This window comes from Harmonia axyridis, chromosome 6 (assembly GCF_914767665.1).
Source record: "Harmonia axyridis chromosome 6, icHarAxyr1.1, whole genome shotgun sequence".
NCBI classification, from domain to species: Eukaryota; Metazoa; Arthropoda; class Insecta; order Coleoptera; family Coccinellidae; genus Harmonia; species Harmonia axyridis.
Genome location: NC_059506.1, coordinates 7,715,823 through 7,738,485, shown reverse-complemented (window position 1 = coordinate 7,738,485; position 22,663 = coordinate 7,715,823). Strand labels below are relative to the sequence as shown.

The window sequence follows — 22,663 nt, the reverse complement described above, 5'->3', positions numbered from 1 at the left end:
AATATTCCACAAAACTTGACTGAAATAGAGGAAATATCGAATAATACTCGTTGCAGAAGGCAATTCCAACACTGATTCGCTCCTTCGTCGCTCGTTTTCGAATTTCGCATTCGTGTTGGAATAGGAGCCCATTCTGCAACTTGTTTTATTACTTGTTTAATTTGCCTTGTTAAACGAGAGAATAAGTACACTGAATAGAACTTGTAATTATTGTTACAATACTATAATAACTTGAATACTACTGAATTAATACTGAGTGAATGGATATGCCATTTAATCATGGAAATAAAGACGCTCCAACAAGGTTTAGAAATTGTTTTATCGAAGTCAGTCCTTATTTGTGAATACTAAGAGAAATCTAGAGTTTTCCCCTAGTTTCATTTTGAAAAAGCCCCTGACATTTGACAAGTAAAAACTATGCCATTACTAAAAATGGAGCGATATAGGCTTCAACAACACAATGAAATTTTTAATTCACTACCAAAGTCGTTTTTACCAATATCAAAATGAAACCTCTTATTGGAAAACCCCTTATGATACCAATAAATACATGTATGACATCTTTATCATACAGAAAAGCTGAAAATTGCATATACCTACCCATGATCTAATGAGCGAAATGTTTAACACATTTCTATTCCTAATATACAACAAAAATCTAGAAGAACAAATATTCAGGACCTATATATATATAATTATACAAAAAAATATAATATACCCGATGAGCACCCGAATGTCACAGATTTAAGCATATTAGTACCTGGACCTAGGTATATGTATAACACTTCACTCAATAAGTCCTTGGCCTAACCCATAAACACATTATTTCTTAAAAATTCGAATTAATTCGTTAACATAGTCTCCTTTCTAAAGTGATACATGTACTCCAACGCTAACTTGTCGATACCTTCTCTGCAGAAAGATTCGTCTGTCTTTATAAAAGCAATTTCTTCAGCTGAAGCATTCTTTTGAGGTCCACAAAAAGCCAATGATCAATGAATTTATGAGAAGTGTAACCACTTAATTTTTTTTAAAACCCTGCATATCATAAACAATTAAACATATTTCAAATACTAATTCAAATTATCACAATTGTTCCGATTATACAGGGTAGGCCAAATTGGACACTTTTAAATGGGAAGTCCTATTCCTATACTAGATAGACCAAAAGTTTGCAGAAAATTATATTAACGTCATTCTTCGTATAACGTTGCTGTGAGACGGTTTTTAAAGAAATGAAAAATTTTCAACGGAAAAAAGTTACAGCAATATTTCGAAAATCAACATTTTCGAAAAACACCCTGTGATAGCTATGAAGTTGCGGTTTTCGCCAATAAATTTCTCAAGAAAATTGGCCATCAGACGCCAACATCAGTTTTCGTCTATCTAGTATAGAAATAGGACTTCCCATTCAAAAGCATCCAATTTGTCCCACTCACAGCTATTCATAAAACCAAAATAAAATTTGATGAATAATTAATTAAATTGAAAAACTAATGATCGTTTAAATTGAATTTAGAAGTAATCCAAACAAAATCGACTAAAATACATCAAGACTCAAGCGGTGAAACTACAACAAACAAATCGATACAAAAGAATCTGAACCATAAATAATATTATGGTGCTACCATACATTGATACTTTCTGTATAGACCCAAAGGTAATGTATACCTGACCCTTCACTGTGAGAACTAGGCCCAACAACCAAAATCAAACCTTTCTTCATATGGCTGACCATGCACCTACAGGTGATACGCTCAGTTCATTTCATCTAACATGGTCTCAGAATGAAATTTGCGAATCATGAGTTTCTCACGATCCTTTTCGGATATGTATATTGATCTTGACAACCCTTTGCTACCCTGGTTTGAACGCCTACTACGTGATGCTGAGAACAGGTGATCTACAAAGGGTGAGAAAGTGTTGAACCAAATTTCTCATATTTGTGTATTCGATACAATTGAAGCAGTAGGTCGATTGGTCGAGTAAGGTACTACACTCAAGAAATATCGTATTTCTATCAGCATAATATATCAATCAGGTAGGGTATGATTTTCTGCGCGCTTTATTCGTGAGGACCATTTAGACAAATGTGTGTAATTTTAAAGTCAGAGCAGAGAGTGGTCTTAAATGATTGGATTCGACTCATTGATGAATAATTCTTGGTCAACATCAATTTTATCTGATAACACTTCAATAAGTCTAATTCTAATAGAATGTGCTGAGGACTCGAAATTTGCTAGAACTCAGCGTCTGAATATCTCGTTCATGGGCAATATATGTTCGATGGTTCTGCAGTTATACCCAAATAAAGTTTTGTTTCCTCAATAATTGGACTCAAACTGTTATTTAAAAGTCAGTTGCAAAGTAGTAAAACAATAATTCATTCATAATTTCGGGATAATCGTATCACTGAAAGATGAAATAGTATTTATATTTCATTGGGATAGTCGAGAAAATAGTTTTTTTATAACAATCGAATTTTTTAATAAATTTCATCAAATAGAATATCAATTGATAGAAAATAGAAGCAGATTATTTAGCTAGGTGGGTAATAGTTATTTCTCTATTTCAGTATCGTAATGATTTCATTACAGTTCTAAAAACAGTGCTGTAATGAACTCATTACAGCATCGTTTTTAGTTATATTTTTCGTTTTGTGGTTGTCTACACAGACTTCCAATCCTATCAAAATACAACAACACATCAATTGTCAAAATAATGTAATTGGATTAAGTGAAATGATTTGCGACATTATTCACAATTTCTCTTAATTCTGTTGGTGTTAAATCGATTTCGGCAGACATAATTCACGAATTCAATGCGTAATTATAAATTACTTCAAAATTCGAAACGTACCATTCAAATTCATATTCCGTAATCTGTCAATTTTGGTTGCAGTCTCACCAACTGCCAAGATACAATACAAATGTCACTAGGATGTACCTATAATCTGAATTTTTCATTGAATTTCGACAATATTTCACAAAACTTGACTGAAATAGAGAAAATATCGTCTAATACTCGTTGCAGAAGGCAATTCCAACACTTATGCTTTTGTTTCGTTTTCGAACGAATTTCGCATTCGTGTTGGAATAGGAGCCCATTCTGCAACTTGTTTTAGAATATACTATTCTAATACTAATAATAATTTCTAATGTAGAAGACATTGATATTCTTCCACAAGTTCAAAATTCAAGAACGAGCTACGAAGTGGCGAGTTTTTGAATGAACGAGTATTAGAATGAGCTTCTGTACGAGTAATATACATTATTTTTTCTAATTCACTGAATTTTCATTGAAATTCATGGAATATTTCCACAAATATCGTTTGTGCAATGAATTTTGCATTGAAAAATGTTGGTTGACCGAACTGTTTCCTGTATTACTTTGACAGATAATTGATAAATACATGACAGAAGAGTGCCAACATAAAAAGTGAAATATAACATTGAAATCTGTGTGAAACTGAGATATGCCCACACAATTTTGTTCTAGAGGGTATATCAGAATGGATGGATTTGCCACTGAATTATTTGTAATTCTGTGGAAAATCCGTCCATTCTGATATAATTGTTAATTTTCTGAAATTAATTATTAAAGGGTGGAATTGACCATTGAATGAACAAGTGCACGAGGGCTCAAAAGTTTCTGACTTCATTTCAGGTTTTCATCTTAATTGTTTTTTCGATATCCTGCTTGAATTTTTCTCTGATTGTGATGACGATATAACGGGAAAGTTTGTTCAAAATTGGTATTTCATATACAGGGTGGCCACTTTTTAAATGGGATTGTATTGGTAACTTTTAAACCATAGGAGTTAGAAGGTCGGTCAAATGGAGAAAAAGTTGCATGCATAGAAGCATTATCAAGCAGTTCAAACAAATCTAGATTATCAGGGCCGGTTATTGAGATATCATAAGAAAAGTAAATTTTGTCATTTTAATTTTTCTTTTTTTCCCACTTTATTTCAAATATTATCAAAAAATGTTACAGGAATTTTTTATTCGAAGAAAATTTGAATAAGGGTTAAAATCACCTGAAAATCAACTTCGAATTACATTGTATGATATATCGTTGAATTCAGCGTTGAAAGTTATTTTGAAAAGTGTCATAAAATATACAGGTCCGTATTGAAAAAAATGAGGTTGAGGGTGGCCCAGAGAGCACGAAACGTTGAATACGAAATCTGATTACGTCAAATTGAGAACAATTTACTGTCGAATAAAAAATTCCTGTAACATTTTTTGATAATATTTGAAATAAAGTGGGAAAAATAGAAAAATCAAAATGACAGAATTTACTTTTTTTATGATATCTCAATAACCAGCCCTAATAATCTCGATTTGTTTGAACTGCTTGATAATGCTTCTATGCATGCAACTTTTTCTCCATTTGACCGACCTTCTAACTCTTATGGTTTAAAAGTTACCAATACAATCCCATTGAAAAAGTGGCCACCCTGTAGACACTGAAAATCTCAATCATTGCTCGGATGTTTTGTCTCAGAAATATCAATTTTTTGTCCAATATTCTTCTTGGATTTCTTATGCTACTGATGATTTGATGAGCTTGAAAATCTTATTTTTTGTGTATTCCCAAAATTCCTGTCGATTTCGGGGTCTCGGAAATAACTAATAGGTATTAATATATTCGATATTCTCCTATAAATCTGAATGATTATGAAATTCCACATAAGGCTTTGAATTGTCATTCCACATCCCAATGCAATGTTTCATCTTTTTCAAATCTGCAGTTTTGGAATTGACAGGAACACAAAATTTCAAACGGTCATATTTACGGAACCCCTACTCGTATTTTGCCCATTAACGAACCTATCTGCGGCATTAGTGATCCAACCGAAAATTCCAATTGTTCATAAATAGAGCGTTCAAAAACCTAATAAAAAAGTGTCTATTGGCTATTATAACAATAATGCAGGACTAAGAAATATGGTTCAAAAATTGATTGCTATATGTGATGCTATATTCCATTTTTTTTCTATCTCAAAATATTAAATTGAACAGAACGCTTCATGATTAGAAGTTAGAAGCCTGTATTACTTATTTATACAGGGTGTTTCCTAAACATGCGGCAAAAATTCAGGGGGTTGTTCCTTGGACTATTCTAAGAATATTTTGTCCTTTGATGATTTTTGAAAAACCTATTTGTTTCGAAGATATAGGGGAAACAAAATTTCAGATAATAACATTTTATTATGAAAAATTACATGAAAATTCAACTCAACCTACAAAAACTGTTGAAAATGACCACCTCTAGCCAGCATACAAGCATCCAATCTTCTCCTCATTGACTGCCGAACCCTTTCAAAAACACCAGGATCATTTCTTATTAAGTTACACCCAGCAATGATCCGTGTTTAATCTGTATTCCTTTATCATCTGCACTTATCAATTTTTAGTCAAAAAACTGGCCGTTTTTAGTAATTGGAATGTTGTTAAACAAATTTAAAAATAAATTGTACCTACTTAGTAAACACAGTGCGGTACGCATTTTTATTTAAACTATTATTAATTTTAAAAATATGAAAAATGTTGTTCGCCCTGTATCTTCGAAACAAAGAGGTTTTTCAAAAATCATCCAGGGACAAAACATGCTTAAAATAGTCCAAGGAACAACCCCCTGAATTTTTGCCGCATGTTTAGGAAACACCCTGTATATCCATCAATATTTATTTTATATCCATCAATTCGAAAATGTTAAGAATAGAAATGAATGAACATGTTATTAAAAATTACTGCATTATTTGCAGTTTTAAAGTTATACGTTATCTCATTAAAAAAACTTTTTTAATTTTATTATTTTGAATGGAATAGATTTTCGAGCTCGAGGGATTGATTTGGTATAACAACTTATTTTTTCTAACAATTGCATAGCTTTTGCTATGTTGTTTCTCGATTTTTAGATTGTACCTATATTCTTTCACTTCACTCGCAGTATTTTCTCTCGAACAATTATTCGAATATCAATTTATGTAAAAATTATAAATCAAAAATTATGTTCATTCATTTTGGAATAGCTTCATCATTATGCACTGTGTCCGTAAAGTATGGAACAAATTCATTTTCAGCTAAACAGAACATTTTAAGAAATAATCCTGAAACACGTCGATTTTTTATTTTAATTTACCGTATTTTGAAATAATAAGCTAATATACAGGGTGAATTACTTTCGAGTAATGACGTCACCGTCATTTTTTTCAAATGGAACACCCCCATTTTGTCTCAATATTCCGATTACTCTAGCTGAGCTGATTCCAAAAATGCATCACATGTTATTTCCAATTGGTACAGGATGGACAAAAATACAATAGTTGCGTGTGTGCTCTTAAAGAAACGCGTAACATTCTTTATTAGTTAAATAAACAATATTATCAAATATACTTATTGTCCAGCAGCAATTGGTTTGAATGTAACACACTGTAGTTTGTTACATATTTAGATTAATAAAAATGTACATATAAAAATGAGAAATAATTTCTTTCATATTCTGTCTGCTAGACCACAAGTACCAAACATGTTTGGAAACAGCTCATTTTTATGAATCTTAAAATGTAACAAACTACAGGGTGTTACATTCAGGGTGTATTTTTGATAATACCTATTGTTAATTCAACTAATAAAGAATGTTACGCGTTACTTTATGAGCACACACACAAATGCAGCCTTAGTTTGGACTAACTGCAACCCAACATACCTACCTACATATATTCCACTCAATAAAATACCATTTTGACAAATGCCTGTAATTTTGAAGTCAAAGCAGAAAGTGGTCTCAAATGATTGGATTGGATTCATTGATGAGGAATTCCTGGTCAAAATCAATTTTATCCGCTAACTCTCGAACAGAATATAGGTATTACAAAATATGGAGAGTAGGTACCCAATATCAATTTGAATTTTTTTCCTCAATTTTGTCATATCCCCAATTTAATCTTGTATTTCAAGTTTTTTCCAATTATACGTCGGAATTCGTAAATTTTACGCGCGTTGAATTGTAAACTATTCTTTTCTTATTCAACTCAGTAATTATGTTTCGATTAAATCGACAATTTCGTTGCGGAACATTCTTTAATTGATTTAAGATTTAATCAACTAATTTACTTTAGCGTCGGCGTCGATTGTTATATAGGTAAGTATGAATCAGTTATTGGATGGATATGGAGTATAGATAGAGTGACTGTTATTCTATTCTATACTCAAAGGATGGATAAGATTAACCCCGCCTGTTTGACACAAATGCAGCCTTAGTTTGAGCTATCTGCAACCCAACATACAAATTCCACCCAATAAAATACCACATACTACTACAGATTTTCCAGTCTCCGCATTTACAAAAGAAATCCTTTGACAATAAAAGACTACGACAGATTAATGCAAAACCAACGATGAAGAATACTACCAAAACTACAATTCGAACAACCTTTTGACAATTTTTATAATTGCCAGATTTTTCATTTATTAATGTGATAATTCGGGAAGAACCCAATATCTAAATTTAAATTTTCAATTAATGTTCGCTACAGAGTTGGTAAGTACCAAAACTTATAATTAAATTATTTATCACAGCTACCTAACTGGATCTTTATAATAATTTGGATTTTCCTCCTATAGCTAGAGAGCTCTTTGAATTTTTTCTCGAAATCGATTGCAGATACGACAAAACTACAACAAACCAAAAAGTGTAGTACTGAACCAGAGTTTCTCTTTAAATTTTTCTAAACTACCAGTGGTTCACAAAAAAATAATTCTGGAGGAAAGAAGCGGACACCCTTCCAGAAAAAAATCACCCTGTAGATTTGCATTCAAAATTAGGATATCACATAATGAAAACTTTAAATTGGAATATCTATGCCGATTCGAGTTAAATATCTTGTAGAGGGAAGGTACTACAAGAGAAAAACTTAAACTTTAACATCTGTATCTCAAAAACAAAGCGTTTGCGGACTCATGTTCAACATGATCAGTTTGGAAAACCGCATTTAATGACATGAATTTTTTATATGAAGATCTGAACGGTCCTCTAAATTCTGCAATTTTATCTTTTAGAGTTCCCGAGAGAAGATTAAGATCGAAGGAAACTTTTACGTAAGTCAGAAATCAGAATTCACCAATTTCTACAGGGTGTTTGAAAAAGATGCGGCAATATTAAAGAGGGTGATTGCCCAGGTCATTTTATTCAGAAAAGTTCCTATAAACATAAGTCCGCAAACGCTTTCTCAATTTAAGGAATTTTTAAAACAAAAGCTTCCACAAAATGTTGTTTTATCAATGTTTTCTCATTATGTACAGGGTTTTCCAATAAGATATTTCATTTTGATATTAATAAAAGGAGTATTTTTTGGGGGAAATCGATGGATGTTTATTTTATTCCAAAGAGGAAGGTATGCCATTAACGATGGAAAACAATATCAGCCAAATGGCCACCACAACTCTTCGGTGACAGTGCCATATCATTTACATTAAATTTTCCATGACCAATTTGCATATTTGCGGCTGTATTTCCTCAAAAACTCCAAGAAATCCATCTTGAATCGATTGTGGAACATGGTATAGACCTCTGAGGTATAGACCTTATCTTTTACGTGGCCCAGAGATAAAAGTCTAAATCACAAGATCTCGGTGATTACCTCTTCGAGAAATAACACGATCAGAAAGGTTTTCTTGCAAAATAGTTTCATTGCATGTGTAGCAGGTAGCGCCATTTTTTGAGAATAAACGTCGTCAATATCTTCCAATTTCGACCGTAAAGAATTGTTTATGGAATGCCAGATTCCCAAGATCGACAAACCTGGATTTTCGTCAAAACTACGGTCTACAGCACCAGCAGCATTATTCCCAGTTGTTTTTGAGCGACGCAAACAGTTTCGATCCTCCACAACATTAATCTGTCTCGACAGCTCAAATTCTTCCATCAGTTTCACTATTGCTGGCCGAGAAGATGCTTACGATGACCCAAAGTGTTTTAGTTTTGCGAACTGTGACTACAATATGTGTCTTGAATCGATTGTGAAGCATTTTAAAAGTTGCACCAGCCTCATTTTCTCATGAGTAAGGTCAAATTACACCATCAGTCTAAAAACCGTACCAAATAGTGACACGTTGAGAATTTTTGTAATGAATTTTAACAATTTTATTTTAATGCGTTGTTGAAGCATGCATCTTCCGTTTTAGTAATGGCCTCGTTTTTACTTGTCAAATGTAAAAAGATGAACGCTTCAAAAGTGACAGCTGCTCAGATAGAGGGCTATTCAAAATGAAACCTTTTATTGGAAAACCATATACAGGGTGATTCACCATGATGCCTATTAGACGTTTATGGAAAACTATCCATAATTTTTAGCTGAAAATTTGCATATTGGGGTTTGAGACAATGATCTTTCTCCCTAAAATATTTTCAGATCTCTACAAACTTCGGTTACACCGGAAACAGACTGCTACTTCCTTATTTCAAATGGCACCACAGTATATTATTGCATCATTAGATAGCTTTTTTGATGGCAATTTCGGCAATATGCCATATCTTGCGAAAAACTCAACGGTTCATGAGTTATTGGGATTCTTATGAAAAAAAAGCTGGAGATGAGGACGCACATTTTTTTGAATATTTCAGCAGAAAAAGCTTTTTTCGAGAAAATATTTTTCTTTTTCGATTCTGCAAATTCGTAGTATTATAAGACTGTTTGCGGTTTGAACCAAAAATGTACAGGGTGTTCATAAGAAGATCATGAACTTGGACAACACAAATTCATCAAAACTCAAGATTTTCAAAGAAGAACCTATATTTTTTATTTTTTCAGTCGATTCTACGAACAAAAATAGTGGGAGTTACTCAAGCAAACCCTTTACCTAAAATGAATACTTCAAGAGTTATCGAGGAAGAACTTTGAATGAGTAAAAACCGCTATTTATAGCTGTGTGAATAACTGTCTGTGACTTCCGGAAAACACAAAAAGAAACTAAAATTCGATGTTTGGATAACTAAATTTTACATTTCATAAATTTTAATTAATTTTTCGTTGGTATTGTTGAGAAATCCATAAACCAGTACAATTTTCAATTACGAATAATTCATTACAATTCTTGGTATGTCAAATTTAGTTTTGGAAACATCGAATTTTAGTTTCTTTCTGTGTTTTTCAGAAGTCACAGACCACTCAACACAATTATAAATAGCGGTTTTTCCTCATTCAAAGTTCTTCCTCGATAACTCTCAAAGTATTCATTTTAGGTAAAGGGTAAACTCAAGTAACCCCTACTATTTTTGTACGTAGAATCGACTGGAAAAATAAAAAATATATGTTCTAATTTGAAAATCTTGAGTTTTGATGAATTTGTGTTGCCCAAGTTCATGATCTTCTTATGAACACCCTGTACATTTTTGGTTCAAACCGCAAACAGTCTTATGATACTACGTATTTGCAGAATCGAAAAAGAAATATATTTTCTCGAAAAGAGCTTTTTCTGCTGAAATATTCAAAAAAATGTGAGTCCTCATCTCCAGCTTTTTTTCATAAGAATCCCAATAACTCATGAACCGTTGAGTTTTTACCCAAGGTATGGCATATTGCCGAAATTGCCATAAAGAAAGCTATCTAATGATGCAATAATATACTGGGTGTGCCATTTGAAATAAGGAAGTTGCAGCCTGTTTCCGGTATAACCGGAAGTTGTAGAGATCTGAAAATATTTTAGGGTGAAAGATCATTGTCTCAAATCTTAATATGCAAATTTTCAGCTCAAAATTATGATTGGTTTTCTATAAACGTCTGATTGACCATCCTGGTGAATTACCCCGATATTACTTTTTTTTATTATGCACTATTTATTGAAATAATTTATTTATTTATTCAATTTAAAATCATTTTAATTTGAATTTATATTTCAATTACAAGGTAATTTTACTTCTAAATTGTGATTACCTACTGTTAATAAGTTGGAACACCTGTTTGCATCCATAACTTCAATAATTTAATGAAAAATAAAAATATAAATAAAAGAGATTTGAAAAAATCATGTACGCAACGCGTGTACTAATCAAATTTAAATCTGCATTTGCTTTAATAACCCAAATTGATAAGAATTCCCCATCTTAGGATTCTTTGCATTACAAAACGTAAACTGTAAAATTTTTTCTCAAACGATTTCCAAGGTATAACATTGAAAATAATGAACCAACAACAATGGTCCGTTGAGATCTTCCGCACTTATTTGCTAACACTCGATATAACAATATATTCCAACATTCATCCCTGCGTCCCAAAATACATATTTCTGTTATTCATGAAATAGAACAAGAACCATTCACAAATGTTCTAAAAACCCGTAACTTTTCTTTTCACACGTTTCATCGGGTGTCACAAGCGAATTAGTTTAATGATACGAGCTTGAATGGCTAAACTGACTCTTAAAACCCTTAATAAACCCTCATCTTTGTGCAGTCACATAATACAACCTTTTCATGACGGCGTGCAAAGCAGGCCATGAATGCCGATCTAGATATCTCTATATTTCTTTTGTATGAAATATTGATTTATCGCTTTGATCACTCAGGCAGAAATATGAAGTTGTGTCCGCATTCATAAAATGTGTTACTGAATGAACACGCAGAAGAGCATGCAGATTCTTAATCTCATCAAAGTACCATAAATAAGAATCTTTTGAATGAAGGTACAATATATTCACCATTCACATACAGTAGTATAACATCTTCATTATATTTACTCATGTTCAACGTCTAAGAGGTTATTCATGATTGATGAATGCAAAAGAAAAAATCAAAAAAGCACTAACGCCGCTTTTGCGCGCTTTTTGAGCACTCGTTCTCTGAACAGATCGCTTTCGTCACAATGTCTATAATTTTAAAATTTTGATCCTAGCTAGGATAATCTCACACGATAAGGTTTGAGCCGCATTAACGACTGAAGTTATTTTTTTATTAAAGTGAGGCAGTGGACTCGTCAGCAACAATAGAAAAACCATCTACATCGGCAAAAGTACTTCAGAGGCAGCAATCCTCAGAGAAATATTTATTGAACCCTTTGATATTTTTCATAATTTGTGTCATTTTAATATGAGTAAATGAATTAATGTAAAATCCAGAAGATTATTCTCATCAAAACATTGCAATTTATTACTATAAATCTAATGATATATGATCTGGTTTTTCTATTAATAAAGGGTTTTTTCAATGAGAGGTAAACTTCGAATAGCCCACTATCCGGGCATCTGGCACTTTTAAAGCTGTCATCTTTTGACTTTCGACAAGTAAAAAACTAAGCCATTACTAAAAATGGAACGATACACGTACCTACGCTTCCACAACGCAACGAAATCGTATAATTCGCTACAAAAATTGAGAAAATTTTGCAGTCACTGTTAGCAAAACTAAAGCACTTTTGGGTCGTCGTGAAGCATCTTCTCGGCCAGCAATAGTGAAACTGATAGAAAATATTGAGCTGTCCGGACAGGTTTATGTTGTGAAGAACCGAAACCGTGTGCGTCACTCAAAAACAACTGAGAATATTACTTCTATAGCCCGTAGCGTTGACAAAACCCAGGTTTGTTGATTCCTCGTCGATCTTGGGTATTCGGCATTCCACAAGCAATTCTTTATGGCCGAAATTGGAAGATATTGATGCCACTTACTTTCAACAAAATAAGGCTACACTACATGTCCCACAATCAACGAAACAATTGCAATTCTGGAAGAAAAGTTTCCTGATTGTGTTATTTCTGGAATGGGTGTTCACAATTGGTCTCCGAGATCTTGTGATTTAACATCTTCATCTTTTGGGGCACGTGAAAAATAAGGTCTGTGCCAATGCTACACAATTGATTCAAAACCTTAAAGATGGAATTCGTGAATTTATCGAGGACATACAACCCCAAATATGCAAATTGTTCATGGAAATTTTCATGAAGAGGATATGGTGCTGCAACCGTAACCTTGGAGGCAGTTTGGCTGATATCGCATACCTTCTTCTTTACAATGAAATAAACATCCATTCTTTTGAAATGTACTACTTTTTTAATATCGAAATGAGGAAAATAATATTTTATTAACATCAATTAAGATGTGAAGTAGTATTTGTAGATAATATACGAGTATTATTTCATCTCCAAATATCAATAGAAAATTATTTCATTTGAAAGAAATATCACATTTGAATTTAAAATTTCCGGATTGCCATTATCTTAAGTGGGATTACCACCATGTACCTTTCCGCGTGTATCAGTCTTTGTTTGATCTCATAAAATCCCATTTTGAAGTGTTGAGTATAAAATAGAAAGAAAAGTCTATAAACTGTATATTAAATCATCCGGTTACATGTTTCGGCGTATTCGCCATTATCAAACCAAAGATTGATTTTTAAGATCAAAAAATTTTTTGACTTTTCACAGTATGCCTTTTTGACCATTGTATTTTTGATATTTATTTATTTTTATTTTTCACTTTGTGACTTATACATATTTTATCAATGTTTTACCATATGACTATGGAACCTTAAAAATCAATCTTTGGTTTGATAATGGCGAATAAGCCGAAACTTGTAACCGGATGATTTGATATACAAGGTTCCAACAACAGAAGTGTTTTATAGACTTTTCCTTCTATTTTATTTTTCAGTCTTTGTTACCTATTCATTTTATCTCGAAGAAACGATACACTTCAACCTGGCTGACATTAGCAGTCTTGTTAAATTTCTAGGCAATCTAGTTTTTGTAAAAAATAAGTTTATTCGATAGAAAACTCTTGTGCTGTTATGTTTGACTATCAGTTTCGTCACAATGTCTTTTTTTCCCGAATTTTGATCCAAGAATGGTCTCAAACAATGAAGTAAGACTTTGCTTAATCTCATTCATATTCAGACAAAAATTCAATCAATTTTCATGGTTTTCGAAAAAACTTAAGCTCAAATTTCGAAAAAGAATTGGTGATATGTTCAATGTACACAGTACTGGGATATTTTTGAAATATTCGTGAAAAAACCTACAAAAAATCATTACAAAAGAGACGCTAATTATGTGCAAAAAATAATCGATCATCATACAATGCTGCCCTCTATACTTGTACGCTTCGTGAAGAGAAAGAATATAAAGTCCATGTACAACTTCATACACCGTATAAAGTTTGGTCATTAAAGAAGCGCCAGAGGGGAAATGAATGGGTACCTAATATTTGACTGATACGCGGAAAGCCACGTAGTGGTTATCCCTCTCAAGCGAAAGAAAGGGGGGTATTGGTTGCGTGTTGGTGAGTTTTGTTGAATGAACAAGGAAATTTGTAATAATAATAAGGTGAAAAATAAAAAATCATTATTTTATTATATGTAAGTTCTCATTAATTTATAGTATAATTCAATAAAATTATATACTATAAATAAAATAAAAGTGTATAAATAATAATGATAATAAATTTTATTGAAATTAAACCCAGTACATGATAGAAAGTGTCTACATTATCTGCAGAAATATTTAAAAAATAAAACCGCGTAAATATAAACTTGTCTGCGGTAATAAGAACAAAATATTCAGCTGAGGAAAATCATTTACTGTATGAAACAGCCCTAATATTAGAATAAAATTCCTATTCGGAAAAACAACACGAAAATGAATCGAAAAGCACGATAAATGAAAAAACAGAACCACGATATATCAGAAGAGGTCAACTGGAAAAATTAGCTCTTCTTACTTTCTGATTACCAAATGAAGAAATATTTCCTTCAAATATTATTTTTTCATTTCGGAACTGGAAATGATCTTTATGGACTAACTAACAAAACCGAAATTGTTAGAAATAGGATAAACGCACAGCAAAATTTATTTATATGAACTTGAAATCGTTTTATAAGTTTTACCCAAGTCATTCACCGAAAGGTCTGCATCAATTTTATTTCTGAATATGTTTCTAAATGAAACTATTTCATGGTAGAGAAAGTCCGAAAGATCAGAAGAATAAAATTTGTTCAGATTTTCTGCTAGACCAACTAGCTCATTATCACAGCAACTTTTCAGATTCAATGGAAAGATCGCTCGAAATCTTTGTATAAATTCCTTTGGACCGTTATTTTAATTATAATATAATAATAAGTAATGTTGGAATGAGCAATAATTTGAACTACACTATTGAAATTTGGTGACAAGAATGTTACAAAAAACCGGAAACATAGGGAAGTGTATACCGATGACGAATGGAAAAATTACAGATGGCAAAACAAGGGACGACAAAGCGGATAAATAAAGGAAAATAATAGACCCCTGACGTAGATGTGCTCTCAAACTAAAAGTATACATATATTTGTGTTCTGTGATTTCTACCCTTCGACTTATAAGTCTATTCCCGATTCAAGGGTAGGCAGCGCCCTCTTCAGCATGCTTTTTCAGCTAAAGGTAAGATATTGTAAACAAAAATATTTTGAGTGTTATTTGTGAAGAAAGAAATATGATGGACAAAGAAAATAGTGTATTCCTCAGTTTAACTGAATATTTCCGGTATTTGAAAGCAACTCCAAATAATAGGAATGTGATAGAAGGTGAATTCATTCTAATTTAAGAATAATCGTCCATTATCTAAAAAACAAACATTTTAGGAGAAGCGGTCTTGAATGCATGTAATTATGTGTGGGAATATAGGTAAAAGTATTAGTATTATGCTTAGAATTGTTCGGCTTATGCTTGCAGACTTCAGCCCTTTCAGCAGATCCTCATGAAATCAGAGGAAAAATAATAACAACTAAAGAAACTGCAACAATATCAGCTTTCAGCTGTTCTTGTAAGGCTGGATTAGGAGGCAGATGTAAACATATATCAGCTCTACTCTTACATTTTACCAGGTTGTATAATTTTTATTTATTTTATGTCTGAATCAGGACTTCCAATTGAACAATAATATAGACACAATATAATTGTTGGTTTTTTGCTTTTCCTTTGGTTTTTATCATTTCAGAACTGACCTCCTCAAATTGGAAAATATTTCAAGCACTGATATCAAATGCTGGTGGAAAAACGAAAAAAAAAGAGACTGGAAATAAATATAAAGCACTACCTCTTCTAAAAATACCCTGCCTTAAGGACAAAGTCCCAAAAAAACCCTTGATAACATCTCAAGATGAAGAAGAGAAGATATTAGAAATATTTTAATTGCCAGATTGCCTTCATCGAGCATTGCAATTCATAAGTAGGTAATAACTTTCATGTCGTATGTAATACTGTAATGAGTGATTTTCAGGACTAGGTTATGTAAGGTTCCGAATGTGGAAGGATCTTGCATGAAAATATATGGAACCATTATCAGAAATGCAGAAAATTCCATTTTCATGCAGAATTTTTACAATTTTGGGTCTGAAATTAATTTTAGATGCACTCAATGTATCAGAAAATACAATAAGTTAACTATGTTTGACAGTATTGATATATGTGTATCGACAATGCAAGATAGAGGTCAATGGGAAGAAGAAAGGAAGTATAGAGTTACTGGCTCACGATGCTACGACTTATATACTTTTTCGAAAAATGATTGGGAAGAGAAATGTAGTAAATATTTTTTTCCCAAGCATTTTTCGAATATCTATACAGAACATAGCATTAAATGCGAGCCAATGGCCCGAAAAGGTTTCAGGGTTTTCTATACAAAAAAATAGGTCTTGTGATATGTAGAAGTGAACCATGGCTGGCATATTCTGCTGACGGAATTTTGTTAAAGAATGGCAAGCCCTATGGTCTTTTAGAAATAAAGTGTCCATTCAAAGGTAACAAATTCTTCATCAACATCTTGAAAATAATATTAAAAAAAAAATATCTTTATATTTCAGCAAAGCAAGCCTCTGACTTGGGGAATTGTAAATATATTATAAAAGAGAATAATAATTATGAACTGAAAAAAAAACATAAATACTTTGCATAGGTGCAGGTGGGAATTGCAATCCTAAATTTAGACATTTGCCACTTTATTATTTATTTTTCAAGCAATAATTCATTCATTGAAATTAAGGTGCCCTTTGATGAAGAATACACATATAATATGTTAACTTCTTTGAAAAAAAACTATATTGAGAAAATGTTACACCATATTTGTAATGAATAATTGAAAAATTAATATATTTTTTGAAATAAAATTCCAGTTATTCTATTTCCACTTATTAAATGAAACGGGTTCTCTGTTTGCTCTACTGTTGCATCCATAAACACAACAAAACACCTTTGATTTCGTTATTTTAGGGCAGTAATCACTATCCATAATGTTGAAATAAATATTAGATAAATGATGAAACTCTAGAACACAACTCTTATAACTCCTCGAACACTAAAATATAAAAATTTAAAATGCAGAAATGCACGCCGTCAAAGCTTTCACTCCTACCGTACCTTAAGCCGATATTACAGTTTCTTCCGATAGGTGGCTTGGAGATGAACTTGAATCGCTAATAAAGTTTTCTGTCCAAAAATGAATAGATCAAAATAATTGGCAACACTGAATCACTTTGTGTTGAGTCCATAGATAAACTAGATCAGTTTGTCTATGGTTGAGTCCATAGAGTAATAAACATATGTTTATTATTCTGAGGTTGAGTCATATGTCAAATTTTAAGATTCCAGACTCCAGCTGATTGGCACTATTAAAGTAAATATTATTTTTTAAGGGCCTAGGATTTAAATTCTCCCAAAATGTTCGATTGGTTTTCAAAACCTGATCCCAAAGGTATTTTTTTTTCTTTACTTCAATGAATTCATAATGAGTGGTCATGTTATTTGTTATCCGTCAGAAATAAATCACTGTACAGAAACATGAAATAAATTTAATGTAACAAAATATTTTTCAATAGACTCTAAAACTATCCATTTCATCCATGGACGATTTTCCGATAATAATAGATGACTTTCCTTTGAAACCGAAAGTAGTATCAAATAAAAGTAGTGCTGATCAAGTTATGAATCCTAAGTCAAATTTTCACATGTATGTTGTTACAGAGGAGCAACGACAAGTTGATCGTCAATTGAGGAAAGCTGGTAGAGATATAGAAAGAGATCGAAGGCTACTTGAACGGGAAGAAAAAAAATTGGTAATACAAGAAAATCCCTCTCTAATCATTCAATGATTTCATTATTCTACAGGAACTAGAAATTAAAAAAAATGCAAAAGATGGTAACAAGGAAGCATGTAAAGTTCTTGCACTACAGCTTGTTCGATTACGTAAACAGAAAAATAACACCTATGCAGCAAATAGCAAAATACAAGGAATAGGTATTCAGAATAAAATGATGTCAGCAAATGCCAAACTTGCGGAATCTATGGGGGTTGCTGGAAGGTCAATGGCAGAAATGAATAGGATTCTTAAACCTGAACAAATAGCAGCTAATGTTAATGCCTTTGGCAGAGAATCTATGAAAATGAATATGACAGACGAGATGAGTGAGTTTAACTCTGTATCAGAAATCAATATTTTCTCAAAATCTAGTTTTCTTTCCATGACTAATATATCAAATGTTATAAGGTTCTATGTTGCTTCTTATTTCCTTGCTTTTATTTCGAAATGAGACTAAAATTTACGTAATTGCCTTATATGGACTGAATATTATTTTTAGTAAATGATACACTGGATGATATTCTCACTGAATCTGGAGATGAAGAAGAAAGCGATAACATTATTACACAAGTGTTGGATGAAATTGGTATTGAAATTGGAGGAAAGGTAGAGTATTATTTTTTATTTTGAACCTAAATAAATATAATACTAATACAAAATGGCACTTTTTTGCAGATGGCTGCAGCCCCAACACCAGAAAGAGGTGCTATTGGTGGAACTTCAAAAGATAAAGGTTTAACAGATGAAGATATTGAGGCACATCTAGCAAAACTAAAAGCTCTGTGAAAATGTGGGAAAATTCCACTGCTTAAAAATCTTAAATTTGTTGGAACAGATCTTTAATGATTCAAATATTTTTAATATGAAATCATAGGTAAAAAATTAAAAGAAACTTATATTTAAAGTTTAAACTTGTTATTGATAAATATCAATATTATATTGCTTTTCATTAGAATATGTTTTTTTTAAGTAAAAGTCCTTGGTGAATTGAACAGGTATAGGTATAATATACAGGGTGTCCGGGAAAATCTCTCAGATCCAGATAAAACATAAATAAATAAGATGACATGTTCCCATTATATTTTTTCCTAGCGGCCCTCCCTACGGCCCCATAAATGACGTCACTGGAAATCCATTTTAGTAGAATAAATTTTGAACCACTTGATATAATTTAAAGAAAATTTGATATGATGAACAGTAGTGAGGACCTCTTAAAATACTGCCCTTAAATATAAATATTTATAAGTTCTATCAACAAAAAAATTGAAAAATCTTTAGTTGAGCTTTGTAGTTTGCTAACTAATTGTTAGCGGACACATGTTTATGGAAAAGTCTTATTTTGACCTGAAAAAGACGCCCTGAAATCTTGATACTGAGTTCTGAAACACCTGTACTAAAAGATAAGAGCTATTTTGTCTGATTAACTTCTCATGAAAAACAGAACGAATGGGATGATGTGAACAAGTCAGTAAAGCTAATTTTCTAGTATTGGAGAGTATTTTATCTCTTATCATTATTCTCTTGGAAATTATTTGTAAACCTGCTTCTAAAAGTAATTGCTACATCTCGAATAAAATTATCTGATTAACAGAATACAATAAAATTCAAAATGATTTAATGCAAAAATGCCTCAAGTAGTTGGTGGGTGCCAAGGGGTCAATGGTTTGTTCTTCACCACATTCACATGGTGGACTCTCAATAGAATGCCATTTGAAGACCATACTATCGCAACGACCATGACCAGACCTTACTCGATTCAAAATACACCAAATTTTCCTAGGAAGATTGAAACCTGGAACTTTCTCTGAACAATCAATGATTAGTTTTTGAAGACATTACAAGAACTCTATTCCGAACGCCAAATTTCCTTGTCACTTTCATAAAGGTTTGCGTGACTTCAATCAGGCAGTTCTAGTATCTGGGAGGTAAGATACAATCGAGATTAAGTTTGGGTAGAAATGAAATGTCTCCCAAGATTGCAATCTGTCTACGAATATGAGAAATCAATGGATGTTTATTTCATTATATGCCACTAACGACGGAAAACAATATCAGCCAAATGATCGCTACGGCTACAGTTGCAGCATCATATTCTTTTCATGAAATTTTCCATGACCAATTCGCACATTTGAGGCTATAAGCCTCGATAACTTCACGAATTCTATCTTCAAGGTCTTGAATTGATTGCAGAGTATTATCATAGACTTTATCTCTTACGTGGCCCCAAAAAAAATTTTGAAGATGTTGAATCACAAGATCTCGGTGACCAATTGTGATCACCTCTTCGAGAAATAACAAGGCCAGGAGACTTTTCTTGCTAAATGGCGATTGCTGCGTTGTGGCACGTAGATTCGTCTTCTTCAAAAAAATTTAAAAACTTGTGTTTGCTGTACCCACCGAACATCGAGAAAATACCTTATTGATCAAATAGATCATTTTTCTAGCTTTAGCCCATTTATGTGGGCCGACCAAAATAGATCCAATGTTAATCACTCTTAGGTGTTCGACGACCTTGAACAGAGCATCATCAATGTATAATAGCATTGGAGGGAATTGTTTTTATCAAAATGAAGCACCTTGTACTTCTCCACATTCAAGGGAATGGAGCCATTTACGACAGCGCTCAGATATGCGATCCAAATCTCTCTGTACAGTAGAGGAGAGCGCCTCTGCAAAAATCTAAAAGTCATCTGCATAGGAGAAACACGAGGACAAAATCACCCGTGGGGAGTCAGCCACATACATATTTCAGAAGAAGAAGTGGCCCAAGGACAGAGCCCTACGGGACACCACTAGTCACAAGCTTACTCTGGGATAGAGATGCACCAAATCTAACCGAAAACTGACGGTCACTTAAAAATGATTCGATCAATCGAATCAATACCCCCGCAATGCCAAAATGATTCAGCTTAGAGAAGTCTTTTCAAGGGGACTCGATCAAACGCTCTCGAGAAATCCAAATACACTACATCTTTACATCAACAGGTTTATTGACCATATTCACCGTCGCCATATTGTTGAGCGACAATACCAACTATCCAGTGTTCCCAACGGAGAAATATTGAGTTTACTAGAAAAATACCGCTAATATCAAAAATATTATCAGCCATAGAGATTATTTTTCCACTCACTACTTCCAAAAATGGAGCGAAGCCTTCATTTATACACTAGGCCACAGTTAATTTGTTCATAAAAACACCTTTCACTAATGTTTTTATTTCCAAAAAGTGAAATTTTTGCGAAATATTGTCCCAAACAAGCCTATGTGGCGTAGCAGCCAGAAAAGGTACACATAAACTTCACTTATAAACTTTATATTGTGGAATTTTTCTAGTAAACTCAATATTTCTTCGTTGGGAACACTGGGTAGTTGGTATTGTCGCACAACAATATGGCGACGGTGAATATGGTCAATTGTTGCACGTTATTGGTTATTACGATTTACGACGAAATACCACAGATTAGTTGAAAATACGGTTGTCCGGTTGTCAGTTGCAGTTTAGCTGAAATGACAGAATCTTTCTGTGATCTGTGTTTGAAATTAGTCGGTAAATCCCCGGTTGCATGTGAATCTATGGTTGGTTTCTCATTCTCGCACATAAATGTTATCTTTCGAATTGAAAACAGTTTGTAATAGTGTGTTCAGAAAATTACAGCGTACCAAAATTCTAGAAAACTATGAAAACTCTAATGATCTTTACAAAACAACCATTCTGATCGCCATTTTTTTCATTTCTGTAGTTATGAAGAAGAGCAATTTATTACTTTATTTGTTTACCTAATATTCGTTTCAAAACGCGTACATATTTCACAGGTTTTGCTTTCTGAAAAATTGATGAAGAAAAGTTGATTCAACAAAATGGTTGTATATATCCTGTGCTGTTAAAGGCTGCCTAAATTTCCACAACAAAAATGAGCCTGTGGCTTTCCACTCGTGAGTTAATTGGAAAATATTTTCACTGTAACAATTTTTAAATTGTAAATTCCACATAACTTCAGAAACCTTGTGTATTTAATTATTTCAGGTTTCCTTTTAAACGTCCAGATATTTTGAAACTTTGGATCAGCGTTGTAGAATAGGAAAATTGGTTTCCATCTAAAACGAGTAGAATATGTGGAGAACATTTTCTATCAAGGCATCTGAAAATAAGAATGCAGCGCCAAGGTGAGCAGACGTAGAACTATAAATGTTGACATTGGAGTTTTTTGTTGTATTAGTCGTGTGTGTATTTGCGTTATTAAAATTTAATTTTACAATAAATATAAACTTTTCAGACTTCTATAGTGGACAAGTGTGTTACTGTGTATATAATATTTTCATTTCAGGTAAAGGCGGTAGGTATCATCATTTGTTTCAGATCAGTCTAGTGATATTGAAAGTTATGCAAGGATGGAAGGCTTCGAAAAGTGACGAGTAACAATCGTGTGCATATAATATGTGAACGGTTCAATCAACATTATTATACTACAGGATTCTAAAAGTACCTTTTTTAAGTCCAAATGGCAAGACTGAGTTTAATAGAATACTTGGGGTATCTTAAAGGCACAAACACTTCT

The 22,663-nt window shown here is 32.6% G+C and overlaps 1 protein-coding gene and 2 long non-coding RNA genes across 4 annotated transcripts; 2 read left to right on the top strand and 1 right to left on the bottom strand.

Moving 5' to 3' along the window:
• The first annotated feature begins 15,358 nt into the window (after positions 1-15,358).
• On the top strand, positions 15,359-17,137 carry LOC123681915. The gene is made up of 4 exons (XR_006747731.1): positions 15,359-15,556; positions 15,614-16,200; positions 16,252-16,771; positions 16,835-17,137. It is a non-coding gene; the product is annotated as an uncharacterized LOC123681915 (long non-coding RNA).
• LOC123681916 lies at positions 17,042-17,485 on the bottom strand. Its single transcript, XR_006747732.1, has 2 exons — positions 17,388-17,485; positions 17,042-17,325 (listed from the first exon to the last, which is right to left on the bottom strand). It is a non-coding gene; the product is annotated as an uncharacterized LOC123681916 (long non-coding RNA).
• A 76-nt stretch (positions 17,486-17,561) lies between these two features.
• LOC123681914 (charged multivesicular body protein 2b-B) lies at positions 17,562-19,058 on the top strand. 2 transcript variants are annotated; one of them, XM_045620276.1, is made up of 5 exons: positions 17,562-17,721; positions 17,991-18,082; positions 18,135-18,432; positions 18,606-18,712; positions 18,782-19,058. In XM_045620276.1, the coding sequence occupies exons 1-5, from the start codon at positions 17,688-17,690 to the stop codon at positions 18,890-18,892; spliced, it is 642 nt and encodes a 213-aa protein (XP_045476232.1). In that variant the 5' UTR covers positions 17,562-17,687; the 3' UTR covers positions 18,893-19,058. The 2 variants fall into 2 exon arrangements, with proteins under 2 accessions (XP_045476232.1, XP_045476231.1); XM_045620275.1 differs by lacking the exon at positions 17,562-17,721 and adding an exon at positions 17,775-17,933.
• The last annotated feature ends 3,605 nt before the right edge of the window (positions 19,059-22,663 follow it).

Bases quoted from the DNA above. Each gene is read 5' to 3' on its own strand.
- LOC123681914 (XM_045620275.1), top strand. From the start codon at position 17,870: ATGGACGATTTTCCGATAATAATAGATGACTTTCCTTTGAAACCGAAA. The intron at 18,083-18,134 runs GTAATACAAGAA...ATTATTCTACAG, and splicing joins AACGGGAAGAAAAAAAATTG to GAACTAGAAATTAAAAAAAA. The intron at 18,433-18,605 runs GTGAGTTTAACT...TATTATTTTTAG, and splicing joins GAATATGACAGACGAGATGA to TAAATGATACACTGGATGAT.